This window comes from Cetorhinus maximus, chromosome 13 (assembly GCF_964194155.1).
Source record: "Cetorhinus maximus chromosome 13, sCetMax3.hap1.1, whole genome shotgun sequence".
Taxonomy (NCBI): Eukaryota; Metazoa; Chordata; class Chondrichthyes; order Lamniformes; family Cetorhinidae; genus Cetorhinus; species Cetorhinus maximus.
In genome coordinates this window covers 104,979,852-105,002,679 of record NC_135891.1, presented here as the reverse complement: position 1 = coordinate 105,002,679, position 22,828 = coordinate 104,979,852, and the positions used below count along the sequence as shown (strand labels likewise).

The 22,828-nt window shown below is 43.8% G+C and overlaps 1 protein-coding gene across 2 annotated transcripts in view; it reads left to right on the top strand.

The window, feature by feature from the left end:
- Positions 1–555: 555 nt before the first annotated feature.
- cbarpb (CACN subunit beta associated regulatory protein b) overlaps positions 556–22,828 on the top strand; it is a 195,765-nt gene continuing 173,492 nt past the window's right edge. For both annotated transcript variants that reach the window (XM_078555946.1, XM_078555945.1), the window contains exons 1-2: positions 556–658; positions 914–996. In XM_078555946.1, coding sequence (XP_078412072.1) covers positions 949–996 — 48 coding nt within the window. In that variant the 5' untranslated portion in view covers positions 556–658; positions 914–948. The remainder of the gene's footprint in view (positions 659–913; positions 997–22,828) is intronic.

The following is a 22,828-nucleotide window of genomic DNA, read 5'->3' as shown; positions in this document are numbered from 1 at the left end:
AGACATTGGCCGAATGTGCAGGCAGGGAAGTTGCTGCCTGATAATGTGGGGCATCTGGCAACGGCCTGAGGAGCCCGCTGGCCCCCCGCCAGCCTTACCCCCAGGTGGGTGACCAAACCCCCCTCGCTCGGCGTTACAGCAATTATGCCTAAGCACCAGGTTCCAGGGCAGTGAGACAGCTGCATTGGGGAGGGGAGGGGAGGTTCCACCGGAGCGAGGCGGCACCCCGAAGGTGGGCTGTCAGTCAGTCAGTGTTTTTTGGGTGACGTCGCCGTGCAAGTTCAAATGTTAAAAAAAAAAATTAACTTTAAAGCCAATGGCGCTAAACCAAGCGACCGGGGAAGGCAGCCTTGAAGCCCAGTCCCAGTGTGGACAGGCAGAATGAAGCAGGGCAGGGAGGGTGGTACATGCGTGGGCAGCAAGCGGCTCCATCCTGGCTCCTGCTCCAGGGGCCATCGCTCCCCTCGGTCCTCGTCTGGGGTTGGGGGGGGGTCTGCCTCATCCCTCTCGCACCTACCGCCCGAGATCCCTCTTTCCAGCCTTGCTTTGGGGGGGGGGGGGGATCAGAACACGCGAGCCTTTCGCCTCAAGCTACTCCTTTGCCACTGAGTATGAATAAATCCGGAAAGAGGCGCTGTCATATTCTGTTATACAACAAGTGAGTACATCGGGAAATGATGCATTTCTCCCAGTATCTGCTTCATTTACTCTCCCTTTCCAACTAAGGAACTTTTCGATTCCGTATCAACGCCTTCGGCTGCTTCCTTTATAACGGGAGATCACATCCTTAAGGAGATTTCGCTCAAATTATTCGAACGCAAAAAAGATCATTATTTCATAGTCCAAGCAGCTTCCAATAAAACCATCTGCTTATCCCACTGTAAGATGCTATTTCTCTCTTGTTGCATTATAGGAAGATAAAATAACCTGCCTTCGACGAACTGGACCATGAGCAATGATTTGCCTGCATGGAAATACATAACTGAGAACGCAACGGTGAGTGATTTTACTAGAAAATACTATATCATAAGATTGTAGCAGGAAAAAAAAAATCCTGGAAGTGTCAGTGAATGTGAGCGATGGTGTACTCGGGCGGCCTGTTCTCATTGTGCCTGACGGATGGTATTCTTGTGTTCAGTTTAATGATTTAATATGAGGATGGTGAAATAAATGACAGTTGTGTGCCCATGCAATATGTGACCACTGTATGCATAACGTGTATTTATAACACGAACTAATTCCAGTAATTATAAAGCTCATCTTTGGTGCAGGTGTTTACTTTCCCTTTCCCAGATTTTTCAATGGAAAATGTGTTAACGTACAATCCCAGAAATATGCGGTCTTCACGTTAATAGTGCAAGAGGTGAGAGTAGGGCCTTTACAGCGGCGAGCGCCTCGGTACCGTATCTTACGATGGAAGGATCACGCTGCTATCTTCAAATGTGATTTACCGTCTCTGATGTTTCTATATTATGGCTGGCACAACCTTAAGGCTGGCTCCTTTGTTTATTCTATATTTCCCTGCCAATGTGTACCTCTCATTTTGACCTGGTGCCTTCTTACCATTTGTGATGGAATTACATTTTGCGGACCACGGTTCCATTCCCTGGCTGTTTTGCTACTACTATCTGTCTGTTACTTTTGCTTATTGTCCAGAAAAATGTTGTTCGCCATTATTTTTAATATTCGTGCATAGGAAAGCCTGGCTTGTAGATTTGTTTTTCGATTTAATTACCGTCTGTGGCTCTTGGCCAAGTGCAAACCAGACAGCTGCTCCATTTTTCGCTGTCCGGTTGCCTAGGTGAATGTGTATTCCTTTGGGAGTGAACACGTGTTGAAAGATGCTAAATTCTCAGCTACAATTCCTGGCAGCCCATCAAAACCTTTCCCCCACCCTCTGGACTCAGAGCGACTTGGCAATTAAAACCAATCATTACAGCATCCTTAACTTGTTAATAGCAAATGGACTTCTCGCATTGGGTTCGATTGCCCTGGATATATACTCAGGGATTTATTGGAAATTAAATAATTTGTAGGAGAAGCTGTAATGACTACCTTGGATACTATGAAATTAGTCATTGTAAATATTACAAATATACAGGATGGTAAAATAGGGTCATATGAGATAACAGGTTATATATATTCTATATATTATATATATAATATACATAATATATATATCCTTTATGAAAAACATTGCAGTACATAATCTCCAGTAGCTAAATAGATCTTACATCAATTGATATCCAATTGGCCAGAGTTTGCTGCTGTCAGAATAACATTGAGGCTAATGGTGCTCAGTATATCACAACTTCAAACAAGGAGCAACAGTGCGGTTAAATGGTTAAATTTAAATATCCAAAAGTTGCTGTCTGACTTGTGCCTTTCTGCCGTTACTTTTGTGAAAACAGCATCTCAGTGTCTGACTTAGAATAGACATCCACTGAATAGAGTGAAGTTGCTGCATTTGTGTGGTAGATACGAACTAAACCCAATATTTAGGGCTAGTAATAAGTAGCATAATTAACCTTTTAATCCTTGCAGTGACCTGATAATTGTTAATTACTACCAATCAAACTCCCTGACAATGAAAGGGAATAATTAAAAGTGTGACATCTCATTCTTTGAGGTATTAATTGTTGTTGGAGTTTTTTTTAATGTGTGTCTATGTGTATGTGTAATGGATGAGAACAGAATTTAGCATTGTTGTATGTTTGTCCCTCCTTCATGTTTAGTTAGCCCATTGACATTTGCTGTCGCATGAAGAATGGACTTTTTTTGGGTGATGCCAGAAGGCAGCCAGCATTGGTGGCATCATATATCAGAACAATGCTGGGAAGATAGTAGGACATGGAAAGTGAAAGATACATAAAAACACCTGACTAATATGCAACCTGAAAGTGCATAATGTCTTCATTATAAAGCTCTCAATTATTAGGCTCTTAGACTTTGTTTATCTTTTTTCATATAACTCTTTATTGTTATGTCATAAGTACATTCAGCAAAGCATTTTGTTCATTTCTGTAAACCACAAAATGCCTGACTATCAAACACAGTGTTAAAACAAAGTCTAAGAATTGCCACATGATACAGCATTGAGACTTCTAAACTACCCTCTCAATGACTATACGGGTAGCAGTGATTATACCAGGGTTTCTCTAAGGACCTTGGCATAAAAATGTACTTCCCTAAAGATGCAGTAGGGTAACTCTATATGACAAGCTGCGCAAACAGCTGTAGCTACACTCACCTGCCCACAATGTTTTCTCAGAGACCATAAAGATAATCACCTCTCTTAGCTTCTGTAGCCCAGGATCATTCTGACAGTCATGGATGACATTTGCAACATCAGCCTGGGAGCAGTGCAGACATTTACACATCAGGGCACTGATGTCCTTTTCTGCAGAGTAGCCCAAATTGTAAGGTTTGTCATCACAGCAATACAGAAAGACGATATGGACTAATGGCTTAATGAGTTGTTAGTCCAAGGCCCAGATGGCACCTGCATTGCAATGAGGGAACCCACATAACACATACCTCAGCAGGAAGGGCTTCCATTCCCTCACAGCTCAGATGGAGTATGACAATACTCAGGGGATCCTCCATTAAATGCCTGTTGCTCAAGAAGCTGCCATGGTGGATTCATCCTGCATCATTCAACATTGAGCCCTCCCTGAACCCATCAGAGAAGAGAAGGCGATCCACAGATAGATTCTGGGTGACAAAGCATACCTACTGCTTCCATGGCTGATGGCCCTGATCAGAACACCCCTAACAACAGCAGAAGAGCAGCTACCAAGCTGGTGACTGAGAGATCCTCAGGGTATTGAAAACCCACTTCCACTGCCTGGGCAGGTGAGGAGGGGATCTACAATATACTACAGATGTGATGCCTAAAATATCATATTCTGCGACGCCCTGCACAACTTGGCGATTGAGGAATGGCTAGACTTCACTGTGGAGGAAGCCTTAGCCTTAGCTCCAGAGGATCAAGAATTATATGAAGTAGACAATCAAGATGAAGATCAGTTTTCCATTTTGGAAGCTGGTGAGGGTGCTGGTTCTTCAGTGGAATGCAATCAGGGCCAAGTTTGAGTGACTTGGCTGTACAGGAGGGGAGGAAGAAGAAAGAAAGAGCAATAGTGATAGGGGATTCATTGGTTAGGGGAGCAGACAGGCGTTTTTGTAGCCATAGACATGACTCCAGGATGGTATGTTGCCTCCCTGGTGCCAGGGTCAAGGATGTCACAGAGCGGCTGCAGGACATTCTTCTGGCAGAGGGTGAACAACCAGAGGTCGTGGTTCACATTGGTACCAATGACTTAGGTAGGAAGGGGGAGGTGGTCCTGCAATCGGAATTTAGGGAGCTAGGTAGAAAATTAGCAAGCAGGACCTAAAATATAGTAATTTCTGGATTACTCCCAGTGCCACATGCTAGTGAGTACAGGAATAGGAGGATAAGGCATATGAATGCGTGGCTGGAAAGATGATGCAGGAGAGAGGGCTTTAGATTCCTGGGACACTGGGACCGGCTTTGGGGGAGATGGCACCTGTACAAGTCGGACGGGTTGCACCTGAACAGAGCTGGGACTGAGTTCCTTGCAGGGCATTTTGCTAGTGCTGTTGGGAGGGCTTTAAACTAACTCGGCAGGGGTGTGGGAACCAAGAGACAATATTAGTGGGGATTACCAGGGTGCACAAAATATTAGGAGGGACAGATAACACTAGTATAGTGAATATTAAGTCAATAGGTGAAGTCAGGGTGAGGGAGAAAGTAACAAAATCTAAATCAGGGTTATCATGCATGCATGTGAATGCGTAGAGTATAGTAAATAAAATTGGGGAGTTACAGGCGCAGAGTGTCATGTGGAAATATGATGTTGTGGCGATAACAGAGACCTGGCTCAAGGAAGGGCAGAACTGGGTGTTAAATATTCCTGGGTACAAGGTGTTCAGAAGAAATAGGAAAGGAAGGAAAGAAGGAGGGGTAGTGGTATTGGTTAAGGAGAGCATTGCAGTGCTGGAGGAAGAGGATGTCCCAGAGGCTTCAAGGACAGAATCAATTTGGTTAGAGCTAAGGAACAAAAAGGGTGCAATTACATTGCTTGGTGTAGTCTGTAGACTGCCAACTAGTTAGACGGACATAGAAGAACAAATCTGCAGGAAAATTGCAGAGAGATGCAGGGATTATAGAGTAGTTATAATGGGGGACTTTAATTACCCGAATGTAGACTGGGACAATGTAGTGTAAAGGGCAGACAGGGGCAAAAGGTCCTAGATTGTGTTCAGGAAAATTTTCCACAGCAGTATGTGTCCAATCCAACAAGAAAAGACGCACTGTTGGACCTGGTTCTTGGAAATGAGGTGGGTCAAGTGTCAAAGGGGGAACATTTAGAGTACAGTGATCATTGTATTGTATGTTTTAGGATGATGATAGAAAAGGACGATAGGCAATCCAGAGTAAGAATAATTAACTGGACGAGAACAGACTTCGATGGGGCAAGAACGGAGCTGGGCCAGATAGACTGGAATGAAAGATTGGCGGGAAAAACTGTAGCTGAACAATGTACTACCTTAAAAAAAGAATTGGTTCGGGCACAGTCAAGGTACATTCCATCGAAAGGGAAAAGTAGGGCAAACAAATCCAAAGCTTTCTGGATGAAAAAGGAGATAGAAATTAAGATAATGAAGAAAAAGTGTGCTTATGACAGGTGGCAGGTAGAAAACACAATTGAGAACCAAGAGGAATACAGAAGGTCAGAGGGGAGGTGAAAAAGCATATTAGAGAAGTGAAGAGGGATTATGAGAAAAGACTGGCAGCCAACATAAAGGGGAATCCCAAAGTCTTCTATAGGCACATAAATAGCAAGAGGGTGGTAAAAGGAGGAGTGTGGCCGATTAGGGACTTAAAGAGAATTTACACATGGATGAAGGAGCCATGGCTGAGATATTAAATAAATACAGTCTTTACCAAGGAAGTAGATGCTACCCAGGCCATGGTGACAGATGAGGAAACTATCACTAGAATGGTTCAAAATTGATAAGGAGGAAATGTTAAATAGACTGTCGGTACTTATAGTTGACAAGGCACCGGGACCGAATGAGATGCATCCAAGGATATTGAAGGAAGTGAGAGTAGAAATTGCAGGGACACTGGCCATAATTTTTCAGCTGTCCCCAGACTGAGGGGAGGTGCCAGAGGACTGGAGAGTTGCAAACATTATGCCCTTGTTCAAAAAGGGTTGTAAGGATAAGCCCATCAATTACAGACCAGTCAGTTTAACTTCAGTGGTGGGGAAGATTCTAGAAACAATTATTCGGGATAGAATTAATAGTCACATGGTAAAATATGGGTTGATAAGGGAGAGCCAGCATGGATTTCTAAAGGGGAAATTGTGTTTGACTAACTTGGTGGAGTTTTTTGAAGAGGTAACAGAAAAGGTCAATGAGGGTAATACTGTTGGTGTGGTGTACATGGGCTTTCAAAAGGCATTTGATACAGTGTCACACAACAGATTTGTGAGAAAACTTATTGCTTATGGAATAAAAGGGGCAGTAGCAACATGGACACAGAATTGGCTGAAAAATAGGAAGCAGAGAGAAATGGTCAATGGATATTTTTCAGGTTGGAGGCAGGTTTGTCGTGGAGTTCCCCAGGGGTTGTTATGGGGACCCTTGCTTTTCCTGAAATATGTTAATGATCTAGATTTTGGTGTGCAGGGGACAATTTCAAAGTTTGCGGATGATACGAAACTTGGGAGTGTTGTAAACTGCGAAGAGCACAGTGTAGAACTTCAAAAATACTTAGATAAGTTGGTGGAGTGGGCACATAGGCGGCAGATGAAGTTCAATGTGGAGAAGTGTGAGGTGATGCATTTTGGTAGGAAGAACATGGACAGACAATATAAAATAAGGGTTGAAATTTTGAAGGGGGTGCAGGAGCAGAAAGACCTGGGTGTATATGTGCATAGGTGGCAGGACAGGTGGAGAGAGCAGTTAATAAAACATATAGCATCCTGGGCTTTATTAAGAGGGGCATAGAGTACGAGAGCAAGGAGGTTAAGTTGAATTTATATAAGACACTCGTTAGACTTCAGCTGGAATATTGTGTACAGTTCTGGATGGCACAGTATAGGAAGGATGTGAACACATTGGAGAGAGTGCAGAAGAAGTTTACAAGAATGGGTCCAGTGATGAGAAACTTCAGTTACGAAGCTAGATTGGAGAGTTTAGTACTGTTCTCCTTGGAGAGAAGAAAGCTGAGGAAATTTGATAGAGATGTTTAAAATTATGAGGGGGCTGGACAGAGTAGATAGGGATAAGTTGTTCCTGCTCATAAAAGGATCAAGAATGAGAGGGCACAGATTTAAAGTGATTTGCAAAAGAAGCAAATATGATGTGAGGAAAAATTATTTCACACGAGTGGTCGGGTCCGGAATGCACTGCCTGGAAGTATGATGGAGGCAGGTTCAATCGAGGTATTCAAAAGGGCATTAGATGATTATTTGAATAGCAACAATGCGCAGTGGTATAGGGAAAAGGCAGGGCTATGGCACCAGGTCATAATGCTCATTTGGAGAGCCGGCGCAGACACGATGGGCCGAATGGCCTCCTTCTGCGCCGTTAAAATTCCGTGATTCTGTGAAGTGCCCTTAGAGGAATCCTCACAACCTGTTGATAGGGGCATCAGAAGATAGGTCTTTTCAGAAGGCATCTCCCCTGTCTAACTCAGTCTGCCTTTGGCACCACAGCCTGATCACCTTCTTCCCACTTGCAAATCCATAATCCATCCTACCACATGACAACACATCAGCACTCTGTACTCTGACATGACTGTGCCAATAATCATCCTAAGTGAATGTCAGCAGCAAACAAGTGTGCCTTTTCCTGAAGGACTGTAACCCCTATGAATAATAAAGTACCATATCACTGCACAGTCTATTTTAATACAATAATTGCCAAGTGAAAACAATCAATCTACTCTTTCCTTGCATTGGGCATCTCCGAGATGTTTATACGTACATATTTTATACCTGTTGTAGGAGGTTGGTGACTCATAATACCAGACAGAAGGGTCACGGGTCTGCGGTTAACATCTCTAACCCAGTGGGCCGTGTCTGGTCCAATGGCAGCTGTCAGATCCTGAAAGCCTTGATACTCAGCAGTTACCACAATTTATGCTGCTGTCTAGTATGTTCGCTGTTACCTCAGCAGCAGCAAACTCTTCTTCTCTGAAGGTTGAAGCACCAGCATTTCTTAGCTGGGCCACTGTTGCAGATTGCAAAGCAGCTGCCACTTGCTCCATTGGTGCTCGCAAGGAAGAAGTACTTTGGTATTGCTCCCTCAGGTTATATCTGTACACTTGGGTGTCACACCTTTCAGAGCAAGCACATAGGTAGGATTTCCACAAACACCCTTCTTTTCACGTGAGTAACCATGAGTTCTGGGTCTCCCAAACTACTTGCTGCCTTCTCCTTAATCTCCACTGGGTAGCTGGCGCATCCTCTCCAGTCTTCACTCCTCTGGTTTTTCATGATCCGTGAATCACCCAGTGTCACATTCTCACTACCGTTAACCACTCCCAACCCAGGTGAAAGAACCTGAACTGATACCTAGGAGTGAAAAAGTTATGTGTTGCCAATAATGAGTTGGCAGGCGATGGAAAAAGCGGATCGAGCAACTGCACGGAGTGTTCACTAAGATAAAAGCAAAATACTGCGGATGCTGGAAATCTGAAACAAAAACGGAAAATGCTGGAAAAATTCAGAATTCAGAGCTCTGAAGAAGGGTTATACAGAGTCGAAACGTTAACTCTGTTTCCATCTCCACAGATGCTGCCAGACCTGCTGAGTTTTCCAGCATTTTCAGTTTTTGCATTGAGTGTTCTCCTGTTCAGACGCTCCTGTTCTTCATCATTGTCATATGCACAAAGGGAAAAATATTTCCACAGCTCCTCCTCCTCTTCTTCATCATTTTCCTCTTTCTGTGTCCCCTATTGCTGGGATCAAATTGCAGGAAAGGAGGGTACATGCTACAAGTAATTGAGGATTGTCTGCCTAAGGAGATTAAGGAGGCAAAGAAAGGAGGATGAAATGCTGTGGTCTTAGGCATTAACTCTATTTCCCTCTCCATAGACACTGCCTGATCTGCTGAGTATTTCCAGCATTCTCTGTTTTTTTTAAGCAAATGTTGTACTCCAGCCTCTAGAATGTTTGATAGTTAAAAACATATGTCTTTAAATAGCTAAGAACAATGGTATACTGTTGAAGTAGATGTGTAAATTGTGATTTTGAAGCAATGAGAATCCATAAGCCATGGGGTTAGGTTGAACAATTCACCATAATTTAATATACTCTGCTAGTATCTTGATGCATCAGAAATGATCTGTTCGTTCTAAGTTTAAATGACATTATAGGGGCTCTGCAATCAACCTAGTGCCCATGAGGTTAGGGAAGGCCAAAAAAAGCAGCTCCTGGTTTTCATCACTGTCTAGTGATGGGATGTGAATGTTATGTTTTGGCTCTTTCCTGCCCTCCTTATCCCAGATACTTTGCTGTCTGTATTTTAGATCAGTCTTGTAGCTGAGTTTTTTGCTTCTCAATCCTTAACAGCACCTTCGCCAACTTTGATATTTGGTAAGGTTTTGTAATGTGCCCTGTGTAATGAACAGAAAACTTCTCTTTATATTTTCCTTTGGCTACTGAATCTTTCTCATGTCTTTGATAAGTAGCAGAGCTGCATGACAGACCTAATTTCAGGCTCCAGCTGTTAAGTGAATTTATGGATCAAATAACCAATAACATACATTTATTTACATAAGACATTGACCTGGATCTTCCCTAGCTTCAGTGCAGTTCACCCAAAATTGATTAAAACATTGCAGGAGCAAAAAGATCTGGGTGTATATGTGCATAGGTCATTGAAGGTAGCAGGACAAGTGGAGAGAGCAGTTAATAATGCATATAGTATCCTGGGCTTTATTAATAGGGGCATAGAGTGCAAGAGCAAGGAGGATATGCTGAATTTATATAAGACACTCGTTATACTTCAGCTCGAGTATTGTGTACAGTTCAATGATCATTGTGGAATTTCAAACACAAATTATGTCCAGTGCAAATCAAGTTCCTGTAAACTTTTGGGCTGATTTCCAAAATAGGGCTGAAAATCAGTCCTGCACACAAAACTGGTCCTGCCCCAATATTGATTAATCACCATGGCGAGTTTCCACGAAGTATTCCTTTGTGAGCCTTTCAGGAGGCTCTTAAGGTCACCCTGGCTTTGTTAGGTGCAAGGCACACTAGGCACCCTTTTGAAAATATTTAAATATTAAAATGTAGTTAATTTATTAAGAAACTAATTACTGGACACCAATGAAATTAGCAAATGTTTCTATGTAACGTCTTTTTAAAAGTCATTTTAGTTATTTAAAACCAAGTCACTCACAGGAGCTGAACTAAACACCCTTCTTAAAAATACTTTTTTTTTGCTATGTTAATAAAACTGGCACTCTTACACCAATGGATATCTGTTAGTGCAAGAAAATAAACAATTACATTTTAAAACAAGGGCATTGGTTGATGGAAGACTTTATTTTTGGTGTTATGCAAATGAGTTTGAGCAAAAACTTGAATTAAAAAATACACTTTGCAAAACTAGTACGATTTTGAGCGCAATTTGTGCCCAGATTGCCAATTGTGCCCTATTATGCTTTCCTATCTCTGATGATGTTCACTGCCCTTATGCTAAGCTACTGTGTTGTAGGTAGCCTTTATAAACACAGCTAATGCTTTTTTTTTATAGCCTTATCGACTGCAGGGGTTATTGGCCTGAGCCATCTTTGTGAAAGTTCGAAGCTCACTGATTTGAATTGCCCTAAATAATGATCAATGTGACCAATGATCATCAGAATCAGTTGAATTGAAAAGTTAATGCCAGTCATACTTATAACTGAACATTACTCATATGTTTTTGTTTGAACGTAGCTTGGCTCCTCTACCTCTTCAGAGACCAAGCTGAACATACCTTTGCAAATTTGGTACTGGGTTAGGCTGGGAACATGAATTAACTGTTTTGTTTGAACTTTCATAGTTTTGTGGTTGAATTCAAAGGACTGCTCCAAGCTGAATCTAGATTTTTTTTTAAAAATTATCATGGCGTGTATATTTCATTGCTTCTTACTTTACTTATTTGGGGAAGCGCTTTGACTACTTGACCAGGACTGGTAACTAACTGACTTAAGTTTGAATTTGCATCCTGTTGCTTTCTGGCTTTGCATGCACCTTTGAACTATATACTGCATTCATTTAAAGAAAACAATTAATGAAACTCTAAATTAATAAAATTAAAAATTTATGGGGTATCTGGTGGAGCGGATCATCTATCCATTAGCCACCTCACCCAATTTTCACCCCATTAAATGAAAATCAGATGGGTGCTATAAAAGGCAAATTGTCCACCAGGTTACCACCCCCCCCCCACCCCCACTTAATGAAAATGAAAATTTACCCCAGCATTTTCCACAATTCCCAATAAATTAACACTCACTTGCATAAAGTAAATAAATATTTGACAACCAGAAAGCAAAAGGAATGATTTTAATCACCAATTGCAAAGCTGAATAATCCAATTTAGATTACTTACAGAACATTGCCTACCTACATCCCAATGCCTGTAAGCCTCTTCCAATTTATCTTCAATCTCTTGACTTGATTCAGTCTACCACCCTATTCATTGTTTGATTAAAATAGGAAAACCCACACAAAATCAGTTTTGGAAGTTAGTGGTGAAATAGTAAAATGGCACATGTTCAGCAATCTTTGTAACGGAGGCCCGACAACATCTGATGGATAAAATAAGAATTTAATCCCTCAGTTCTTATGCAACTATCTGAAACTGGTGTTTGATGGCTGTGACCCCGAAAGGTCGACTGTTACTATGTTGCAGGTTGGTCTCAGACTGACTGGCGCAAAGATGTGTGAGCTGTGCTCACCTGGCTCCTGATGTACTGCAACAAATCACCAAGGCTCCTTCGACAGCACCTTCCAAGTCCATGACCTCTACCGCCTAGAAGAACAAGGGCAGCAGGTGCATGGAAACATCACCACCTGCAGGCTCCCCTCCAAGCCACACACCATCTAGACTTGGAAATATATCGCTGTCCGTTCACTGTTGCTGGGTCAAAATTCCGGAACTCCCTCCCTAATAGCACTGTGGGTGTACCTATATCACATGGGCTGCAGCGGTTCAAGAAGGCAGCTCACCACCACTTCTCAAGGGGCCATTAGAGATGGGCAATAAATGCTGGCCTAGCCAGCAACACCCACATCCCTTGAAAGACTTAAAAAAATGAACATTTAATAGGCAGGTCTAAGTGTTTTATCTTCACATTAAATACATTCTATAGAAAACTTAAAAGTGCCCAGGAAGTTCAATGGACCATTTAGATCACTCTGAAAATGTGACTTAGCATTGGGCTGTTGTCAAAACATAAGTGATGCAAATATGAAGTAATGCAAGGTGACTGATTGGAATGATCTTTCATTGCTTTGCTTTAATCCATTTGGAAGCCAGATTGGGACCTGACACCTGAGTTATGACACCTAATTACTTTTGACATGAAAGTGATTGTGTAACTGCACTCTAGCTTACTACATTCTTGTATTTTTATATCGTTAACAATAAAGGTTAACTTTAAAATATAAGAGACTCTAGTGTCTTTTAAAACACACTGTGAATGGATAGAATATTAATATATAGAATTTAACAATTTATGCTCCATATGAGCCTCCTCCCATTCCTCTTATCCACCTCTGTCACCATAGCCTCTATTCTATTTTCCCTCATGTGTTGACCTAGCTTCCCTTTAAACGTATCTATTCTATTCGCCTCAACTGCTCCTTGTGGTGGTGAGTCCCACTCTTTGGATAAAGAGATTTCTTCTGAATTCCTTATAGGATTTATTATCTTATCTTATCCTTATGGTCCTTGTAACGCTAAAATGTTTTTCATTTCAAAGTAATAAGGCATGTTTCATTTTCTAATGCTATGTCTTTGTGGGTTGTATAGGATGGTAGAATTAAGATTTTTTTTAAAATCATAAAATATTATATAATTTAGTTAAGAAGCATTTTTACCCTATCGATCTGCCAACCAACAATTAGGTTTAACTTTTAGGTGTGAAAAGTACCGGGGGAAATTATCGATTCCATCATAAATTGGGCATGTGGTTGTCAGGGAGTGTGCTATGCTCAGTCAATAGATTTAGTGTGGGGCCCATGCCACTCTATGTGGTATTAATTCAATGAGTTGCCAGTGTGAAATACATTCCTTAAAGGCAGGTGCCAATGCAGGGGCTGGCCAGTCCAGCTGGTTTTGAAGGGTCTACAGCAGCACATTGGAAGGGTCGAGTGGAAGGATCAGGAGTTAAAGGCAGCACTAGCTTATAATGTAGCAGGCACATCAACAGTAGCAGGGAGGTTAACTGTGGAAGCCTTTGGGCAAATTCATCTCTTCCTGATAGCTGTTAATAATTATATCCAAGGTTAAAAACTGAAGTTGAGGAGGTGAGTGCAAATTGCACAAGAGATTAGAACCAGAGTTCTTGAGAAGATGAAGTTGAAGAACAAAAACAAAACTGAGGTCTACAGATGTATAGAAATAATTTCCCTTCAACTTCAATTTTAATGAGTTAAACATGAAAGTACTAACCCTGAATGAATCCCTGTGTTACAGTTTACAGGACAGTTTCCCTTGAGGACATTAAAACTTTTATTGCTTGTGGTTTAGCTCGTCAACCAATGTCACTGCCCATAATACTACTTATGTAAGACAGTATCTGGTTTAAAGGTCAAAAGTTGCTTGTTTTAAGAATCTCAGTATTCAGCTTTCTAAAACTTTTCACACATGTTATTGGAATTTCTTTTGTGAACAATTTGGTTCTCTTTTAACAGAGTATGTTTTCATGGATTGCCAAAAACAGATGACTGATCTTGCCACTGTACATTTTTTATTACATGACTGAAGAAAGAGGAGCTTTATGAAAAGACTAAAACTATATGAAGGGGTTCTATGTATTTTTAACTGATATTCAGAGGCAAAAAAGGAATACTGACTGTTCATCAATTAAGGGTCATTAAGTTTAATATTGCCTTTCACATAATTCAATCATATCGAACCATAGAAGTTTTAGCAGAGAAGGAGGCCTTTCGGTTCTTCATGACTGCGCCAAATCTGTGCTAAAATGATGCAAAACTAATCACACTGGTCTTCTCTTTCCCGTGGCCTGGTATACCCACTTTGCTTCAAATATTTTTCCACTTTCCTCTTGAAACATACAATGATTTCCCTCAGCGACTCCCTGAGGCAAAGTGCGCTGTTGTCTCACAACTCTCCGTGTAATGAAATTTCCCCTAACTGCTCTCCTCACTCACTTTATGGTCTGAGTTTTCAGCTTGGCGGGCGGGCACGATCAGCGGGCCTGGGAGTGGTCAGGAAACGGACCGCCGACTGGGCGATGGGCCCCCGACTGCAATTTCACGCTGTCTGGCCAATTAATGGCCAGCCGACGTGAAGTGGGCGCTGAAAAGCTTAGCGCTGCCGGGGTGGGGGCGGGAGGGGGGGCAGGCGATGACGTCAATGCAGGCACGGGCAAGCGCTGAGAGAAAGCTCACTGAAGGCAGAGAGCTGCCTCAGGGAGCTGAAGACCCGAAACCCAGGAAATAAAGTTTTTGTAACCAGGAAAAAAAATGTCCAAGCGTCACAATCAGGCACCTGAACATATGGATTACAAAAATGCTGTCCACAGATTTCTATTTTTATTTTATTTAATAATGGAAACCTCATCCCGCCCTTCGATGAACTTTCATGAAAAATGTAAAGGCCGCTTGGCCAATTCGCTCGTCCGCCAACTGTAAGGCCGGACGGGCTACATAAAATGATAGACAATTGCGCCGTTAATGGGCTTAATTGCCCTCTTAATTGTCAGGAGACACGCGCTTCTGACTATTGCGCGCGCCCGCCGACCGAAATATCGCGCGACGTCATCTCTTGTGATTTCACAGCCAATCGGGTCGGGCGTGTGCCCGTCCAATCCAAGCGTAAAATTCAGCCCCATGAGAATTTTCATTGAAGTCTCCTTGTCGCTGACTTCTAAATCAGACAGAATAATCTTTCACTGTTCACCCTACCAAAATTCTTCACGATCTTAAAACCTTCATTTAATCTTCCATTAACCTTCACTGTTTCAACAGAAAATATTACCGGTAAATAAGTTTCTCTTCGTAACAATATTTTTCTATTTCCATTTTCCAATAGTGCAATCTTAAAGAATATTCATTTTATGGTATCTATAACTTTAATATCCTTTCTATAATGGGGCACCCAAAGCTGTCCTTCAAAGAAGAAATCATTCTGAGACGCGGCCATCACTGGCAAGACCAGCATTTACTAATCATCCCTAGTTGCCCTGAGAAGGTGGTGGTGGGCCTTTAGTTGAACTGCTGATAATCATTTAATACATTTTTAATAATTGAGTGGCTTGCTAGGCCACTTAAGAGTCAACTGCAATGGTTTGGGATTGGAGTCACATATAGGCTGGACTGGGCAACCACAGCAGTCTCCTTCCCTTGAAGGATGCAGTGAGCCATTTACTAAGACATTTTTGTCTTACAACAATCTGAGCGCTTCATGGTTGCTCAATCTCATATCAGCTTTTTAATTTCCAATTTTTTTAAAACTCAAATTCCCAAATGGCTATGATGTGATTTGGACTCAAGGGGCAGAATTTTTAGGTCGGCGTGGGGGGTGCGCGCCCGACATGTCCGGGCAAGAAATAAAGCGCGTTGACGTCGGCTGAGCGTGCCTGCGTTAATGCGCACCCTCGCGATATTTCGCTAGGCGGGCACGTGATGCAGACAGAGGTGCGCCCACCATTAAGTAAGCGGCCGGTTCAGGCCCTTGAGACACTAATTGCCTCGGAGTTTACATAGCCCGTGCGATTTTCAGGCCTTCGCACGGGCGCAACGGGCAGGCCACATTTTCAAAAACCTCATCCACGGGCGGGATAAGAGTGATGAGTGGGATTGTTCGTGTGAGTAGTTTGTACTTTAGCTTATAACTTGCTGCTGCTGGTTGCTTGTGTGAGCAGTTTAACTTTATTTCACTTCAGAGCTGCTTTGACAGAAATAAGGGGCTTCAGTTCAGGACTCTGGAGGCTACATGCTACTTAGGGCTTTCCAGATATCAGACAACCTTCCCTTTCCCTGGGGATGGGGATTGTGGTCCCTGTTGGAGGCACCTCTTCTGAGGAGGAAGAGAGGACCAGAACGGGAAGGAGGCCAATGTCTCTATTCAGCCTCCAGGGGAGGTACCTGTGGGAGGAGAAGCGCAGGCACAAGGGGCTCAGGGCCAGCAGGAAGCCCAAGGCGGAAAGGGCCACAGAAGACACCACTATCCTGTTGCCAGGGTTTACAGGCGGCGATGCAGCTACCTCAATATGTCTGAGGTACAACGCCAAAGGAGGCTCTGCCTCTCAAGGGAGACAGTGACCTCCATCTGTCAGAGTATTGGGCCTGAGATCAGTTCCGACTGTGTGGGTGGACACCCCATGCCAGTGGCGCTGAAGGTCACAATGGCCCTCAATTTCTATGCCTCCGGCTCTTTCCAGTGGTCAGTGGGGAATCTGTGTGGAGTCTCCCAAACAGCTGTCCACAGTTGTGTCAGGCTGGTGACAGACGCTCTGTTCAGGTGTGTATTGACTTTCATTCACTACCATACGGACGAGGCCAGACCAGGCTGAGCGAGCCAGAGGCTTCGCGGCCATTGCTGGCTTCCCCCGTGTCCAGGGTGCTATAGACTGTACACATGTGGCCATCAAGGCGCCAGCAGGTGAGCCCGGTGCCTTCGTCAACAGGAAGGGCTTCCACTCCATGAACGTGCAGATAGTGTGTGACCACAGGATGCTGATTCTACAAGTCTGTGCAAGGTACCCAGGCAGCTCCCCTGACGCTTACACCCTGAGACACTCCCAGGTACCGAGGCTCTTCAGTGCTCCAGCCCGGCTGGATGGATGGCTGCTGGGTGACAAGGGCTATCCCCTCAAAAGGTGGCTTATGACGCCTCTCCACCATCCAAGAACAGAAGCTGAGCAGTGGGACAACAGGAGCCACACCTCCACAAGAGGGGTGGTAGAGGGAGCCAAAGGTCTTCTTAAGATGCGCTTCCGATGCCTGGACCGTTCAGAGGCCGCACTGCAATACCCCCCAGATCGTGTGTCACTGAGAGTGGTTGTATGTTGCAAGCCCCACAATCTGGCACTGGAAAGGGGGGCCCCAGGGGAGGAAGAAGATCTTGATGCAGCTGCTCAGGCAAAAGACGATGAGTCCGAGGATGTGCACGGCCAGGAGAACGCTGAGGGTATGGACGCTGACCTGAGCAACCTCCAGGGAGGCAGGGACACCCGGGATGCTTTGTTCCAATGCCCCTTCAGCTAGCCTACCAAATAAGAACCACCACCACATGCCAGGGCTGCAGGCTCCATACTCGATAGCTGACAGGAACATTTGCTTATTGAACATCGTGCACTATGTGCCATTTCAATAAAGTTTAATGAGAAACAAGTCACTCATAACATCATAGGATACTCTGCACCTGTAGAACAAATGAAGCACCCAGAGGCTTGTTGTAAAAAAGCATATTTAATGATATGGTGCCTGGCATACATTATACAAATGAAATTGAGAGGTGTTATCCATCACACCAATGAAAAATTAACGTAAAAGTGGGGGAAACAAATATCACCCGTGATCAGGCCATGTTGTGATTAAGGTGCTTTAACTTGCGGGGGCTACGTTTAGGTGCTCCCACCTTGCTGGCAAAGGAGGCAACCTGCTCACTCTGATGTCCTGTTGGCCTTGATGACCTTGGCAGGCATCCTCTGGCCTGTGGAGCCTGTGCTGGTCCTGCCTGGGAGGGAGCAGCCAATGCCATGGTTGGCATCTCCCCAGTCGCTTCAGCCTTATCGGATGCCACGGTCACTGGCAGACGGGTGGAGGAGCTGCTGCCATCATCCGGAGCACCCTGAGAGGAGCCCGCAGAGACGACAGGCGGATCATGCGCTAATGTGAGGTCACTTTGGACCTCCCTGCTCGTCATTGATGGATGGGCACTGAGCTGGGATACTGGGTGCCCAATCCATCTTCCACACTGACTGTGACCACCTGAGGTCATTGCCGGTGTGAGGGCTTGCAGGTCCGAGCGCATCCCCAGGAATCCCTGATTCAGCTCCTGGAGCAGCCTCTCCATGAGAGTCACCACTCTCTCCATGGAGAAGGCAGTGCGCTCGGCCATGAGGGTCATTGCATTGCTCACGCTCCACATGGACTCCTCCACAACGGACACCATGGGATGCATTCCCTCATTTATCCCCACCAGATCCTCCCGCACACCCTGATGGACTTCCAGCACCTGCTGCCTCAGGGACAACTCCAGAAGCCCATCATCAGCCATCGGCTGAGCATTTTTCTGGTCCCCAGCAGTCCTCTGACTGCTGGCACCCTGGGCACTCTCTGCCTCTGCCTGTGCCTCAAGCGAGTGTGAAGTGCCTTCACCAATGTGCATCTAGATACTAGCTGCCAAACTAATGCCCACTGAGGTGCTGGTATCTGCGCTGGTGCCTGCTTGGCAGAGAGGGTGTGACGCAGGCGTGTTGTGATGGGTGCGGTCCTCTGGGGTCAGTGATGGACCTTCAGGCTCCTCACCCCGATGGGCTGTTGGTGAGCCTGAAAGGAAGAACAAGGACATGTCATTAGTTAAAGTCATTGCACTGTTAATGTGCCTGCCTGGCACCCGGATGAGACAGATATGCTTCAGGGGGCCCTCGTCTTCCCATTATCAGTGGGGATTCCAGGTTCGAGGCTCACATCGAGATTACAGTGGAATGGTTGCAATTACAGACATTCTGACCTCAGCGCACTGCAATCTTACCTCCCTGTGGCACCCCAGCCTTACCGCAGCCGGTTGTCCTAGGCACATGGCATGTCTCCAGTTCCAGGGCATCCTGCTCATTTTGAGTGAGGGTGAGTAGCTGGGGTGGTCCCCCACCAGTCCGCAACCTCTTGGAATTATTATGGGATATTTTCTCCTGAAAGCAGAGAGGAGCATTGATTAGTCCACCCTGTTCCTGGAGCGCCATTGCAGCCTGGCCAACCCCACCTGAGGAAAACCTCACAGGGCTCAGCCAATCCGTGACCCTGGAGTTGCAAGACACTCATTCCAAGCTGCCAGAGCTCACCCTCTTGCCCAGATGCTGCCTCATTGATATATGCCATTCACACTCTAAGACCTCTGAAGTCCAAGTGGGGTATGGCCAGCTATTAACTACTGTGTTAAGTGACCCATGCCAACACGGTACTCACCCTTCCCGATCGCAGATCATTGAAGCACTTCTGGCACTGCACCCATGTGTGTCTCACCATATCATGGCTGCTGACCCTGGATGGCACCTCCTCCCAGGCTCTTCTGCTGAAGTAGGGAGGCCTCCTCCTCCTCCCGTCCCTGGAGACAAGGATTTCTCTCCGTGCTGCCACCTCCTCCAGGAGGGCAGCGAGGCACCCATCAGAGAAACACAGGGCCGAATGCCCCGCCGACCTGCCCTCCCGCCTGCCATGTCCACCTGCAACTCTGTCCATCATGAGGTCAACGTCCTTCACTGGGAGCCTTCCAATGGCTGCCATGGCTGCATTTGAATTGGCTGCCAGGGTAGCCATTGGACCCGGCGGACATTGAGCACCTGCCCCAGCCCGTCCCTTCTCGCCCATTCCGCGTCTTATGCGGGACGGGCCTTATTTGGTCCGCCCGCGTAAAATCGCGGTGTGGAGCCGATCGCGGGCGGTGGCCTGGTTGCTGACCTGCCCAACGAGGGAAATATTCTGGCCAAGTTCTCTGAAATTATGAATCCAGACGTCTGGATTACCAGCCCAGTTACATAAGCACTGTGCTACCACACTGATGTAAATTGTGACTTAACTTTTGCCTTCGCCAAATTCTTCATTCCTTCCTTGCCCATGCACTGTACTCCTTTTTAAAAAATAAAATCCAAAGTGCTATTCACTTCTTTCATGGTTTTATCTACATTGCTTTGATTATTCTTTATGCTTTTAAAAATACTCATTTTCTTATCGATTATCTTTTTATAGCTTCCTCTTTAGCTCTCTTAATCTTCTTGTTTAGCTCCCAGCTATACATATTCCTCAAGCCCTATTTTATCACAAGTCTACCTTCTATGTTTCTGTTCAGTTTTAATCTCTCTAATTTGGGCTAGAAAACTTAGCTCACTGTACTGAGTAAAGATGGCAGGTTCCCCAGAAAACAAGTTTATGACAATCTCCCATTTTAATGGTGATTTTATTCTGGTGCCAGCTCACCATATATGGCCAGATATATGTGTAGAAAGTCTATGGGGCATGGAGCATTCTGAAACAAAAGTGATGCCCATCTCAAGACAAAGCCAGCTTAACTGTATATAGTGAGGAAGTAATTTATGCGACATTAAAAACAATGCCCTCAGTACTGGAACTGCTGAGCTTGTGTAAGGATGTCCCCCAGTGTTCAGCTTTGCTGTAGATCTGTCAAGCGCAAGAATGCCAATGCCCGCTATCTGGGAAAATGGAAATAATGATCTTCAGGATCGAATTTTCTGCAAGTCACTTGAGCTACTGTTGGAAAACATGCAGAACAGTGCCTCCTACGGGACAGGCTGTACAATCCAGGATGTAACTAGGAGGCCAACCTCACAACTTGGAGGTCTCTGCTTGATTACCTCGTCTTCCAGCGCTCAACCAGTAGCATAAAAGAAGCCTTAAGGAATTTGAGGAGGTGTTCAGCTTGTCTTGTGTTTGAAGGTCTGGGTTTCCTTGTAGTATGCTTAATCACTAATTATAATGTTTAAGTTTTCCTTATTGTAATGATGTAATATTTAGTCAGTTGGTGCAGAATTATGAATCTATAAATGATTTCTGTGTAAAGATGTGGACGCAAGGATTGAAATATATGAATTAGATTTGCTTACGCTTTAACAGAACTGTGGAATTCTGCAAGGATTCCAATAATCCAAACATTTAAAACAATGAGCAATTTTACTACATTTTGTTGTTAACCAAAATTAACTTTATATTATAATTTGAAAAATATGTAAAAAGGCTACTCCTCAGTTTTTTTCTACCCAATATTATTTGGCTTTTGACTGATTCCAGGTCTTTATGTGGGTTTACTTCTGCAGCTGATGTAAACCTGTCCTGTATAATCCAGATTACACAAGATCACTGGGGAAGATGCCTTACGCTGCTTACACATGTTTAAGTTTGTTGTGTAGAACTATGCAGTTTCTTAGAAGCTTTCGACATCAATGTGCATTATAGGACATCAATCTCTTTATTGGCCCAAGCTTTAAAAATTATGAATTGACATCTATTTTATTTCGGACAGTCCAATTATCATTTGCTATGGAGTCCCTCCTAATGGGGGAGGTGTTTGAGGTTCTGCTGGTTGGTGGCTTTGGGCTTCAGACCAATGATTGTTTGTACAACTTTAGTCTGTACTGTGGCCAGGACCAGAGTGTATTCCACAAGTATTGGCACCACTAATGACACATTGCTACCACCTGAGAAGGCTGATTCTCAATTTCTGGGCGCATTTTCTCACCAGCAGTCTTTACCGATCATCCAAAAAAATAGGACATCCCACAACTTTATGAGTACAAATATTCACTCCTTCCCACCGTGCCCCACCCAAACATATTTTTCCAAAAATATACTTCAGTGAATGATTCCCAGTGTTTCATCATACCAGATGCTGAAACCCTTGTAATTCAGTCTACAAGAAACACATTACTTCTGTTTTTTGTATTCACTTTTAGTAAATGTCAAGTACAAGAAGAATAGACAAACCAAATGTATCATGGTTTATAATAACCATGTTGTCAGGATAAATTATGAATAACTCTTCCGTCATTACATTGTAATCTCACAAACTTTAATATGGTAGCTCAACTGCCCAATTGTTTAGCTTAAAAAGCGGGTTACATAACTCAATTAAGTTATTTTCCCTGTTGCATCCCTAGCTTTATGATACATTTCTACAGTCACGTGATTCATTTAAAGGGTTTTTCACTCATTATTTATTAGTTTCACATGCAATTGTATTAATAATTTAGTGACAATTCCACAATCTTACATCTTACAAGAAACTCTCGCATCAGATCACATCCCAAGGTGGGCAAAAGAAGGTGTTGGTTCAACAGAGTTATTCTGGCACTAGTTTTGAAGTTTAGCTATTCTGGGCTACTCTTTTTAACACATGGCCTCTGGTATTACTCTGTGGTGAAAAGACACCAATACACTTAACTGAACTTTTCTTGTTGCTATTTTAGTGAAGGCACTAAATGCATATTTGAAGAGGATTTCAGACAAACACTTTAGCGTACATCCACTAGTATCCCACTGTGTAACATCAAGAACCAGAGTGTTAACTAAATGTCACACCACTATTTATGCTCTGATTCTGAAAGTATGTTAAACTCAACAATGCTGTAATTGTGACATTTTGGTTTTTTTCCCCACCAGCTCCCAGTCACACATTTTTCAGTAGTAGCAGACAAGCCAAGAATAGTATTTGTATTGTAAGATTAAATCAACTATATTTTCTATGGTACTGATAAATATGAAATAGCTAAAGTAACCATGCCCTGGCTTTTAAGGCTTAATGCCAATGGTAGTCTAGTTCCAACGGTCTCTTCTTACTTCAAGTTGTGTGACGATTCAGTTTCTTTTATGTC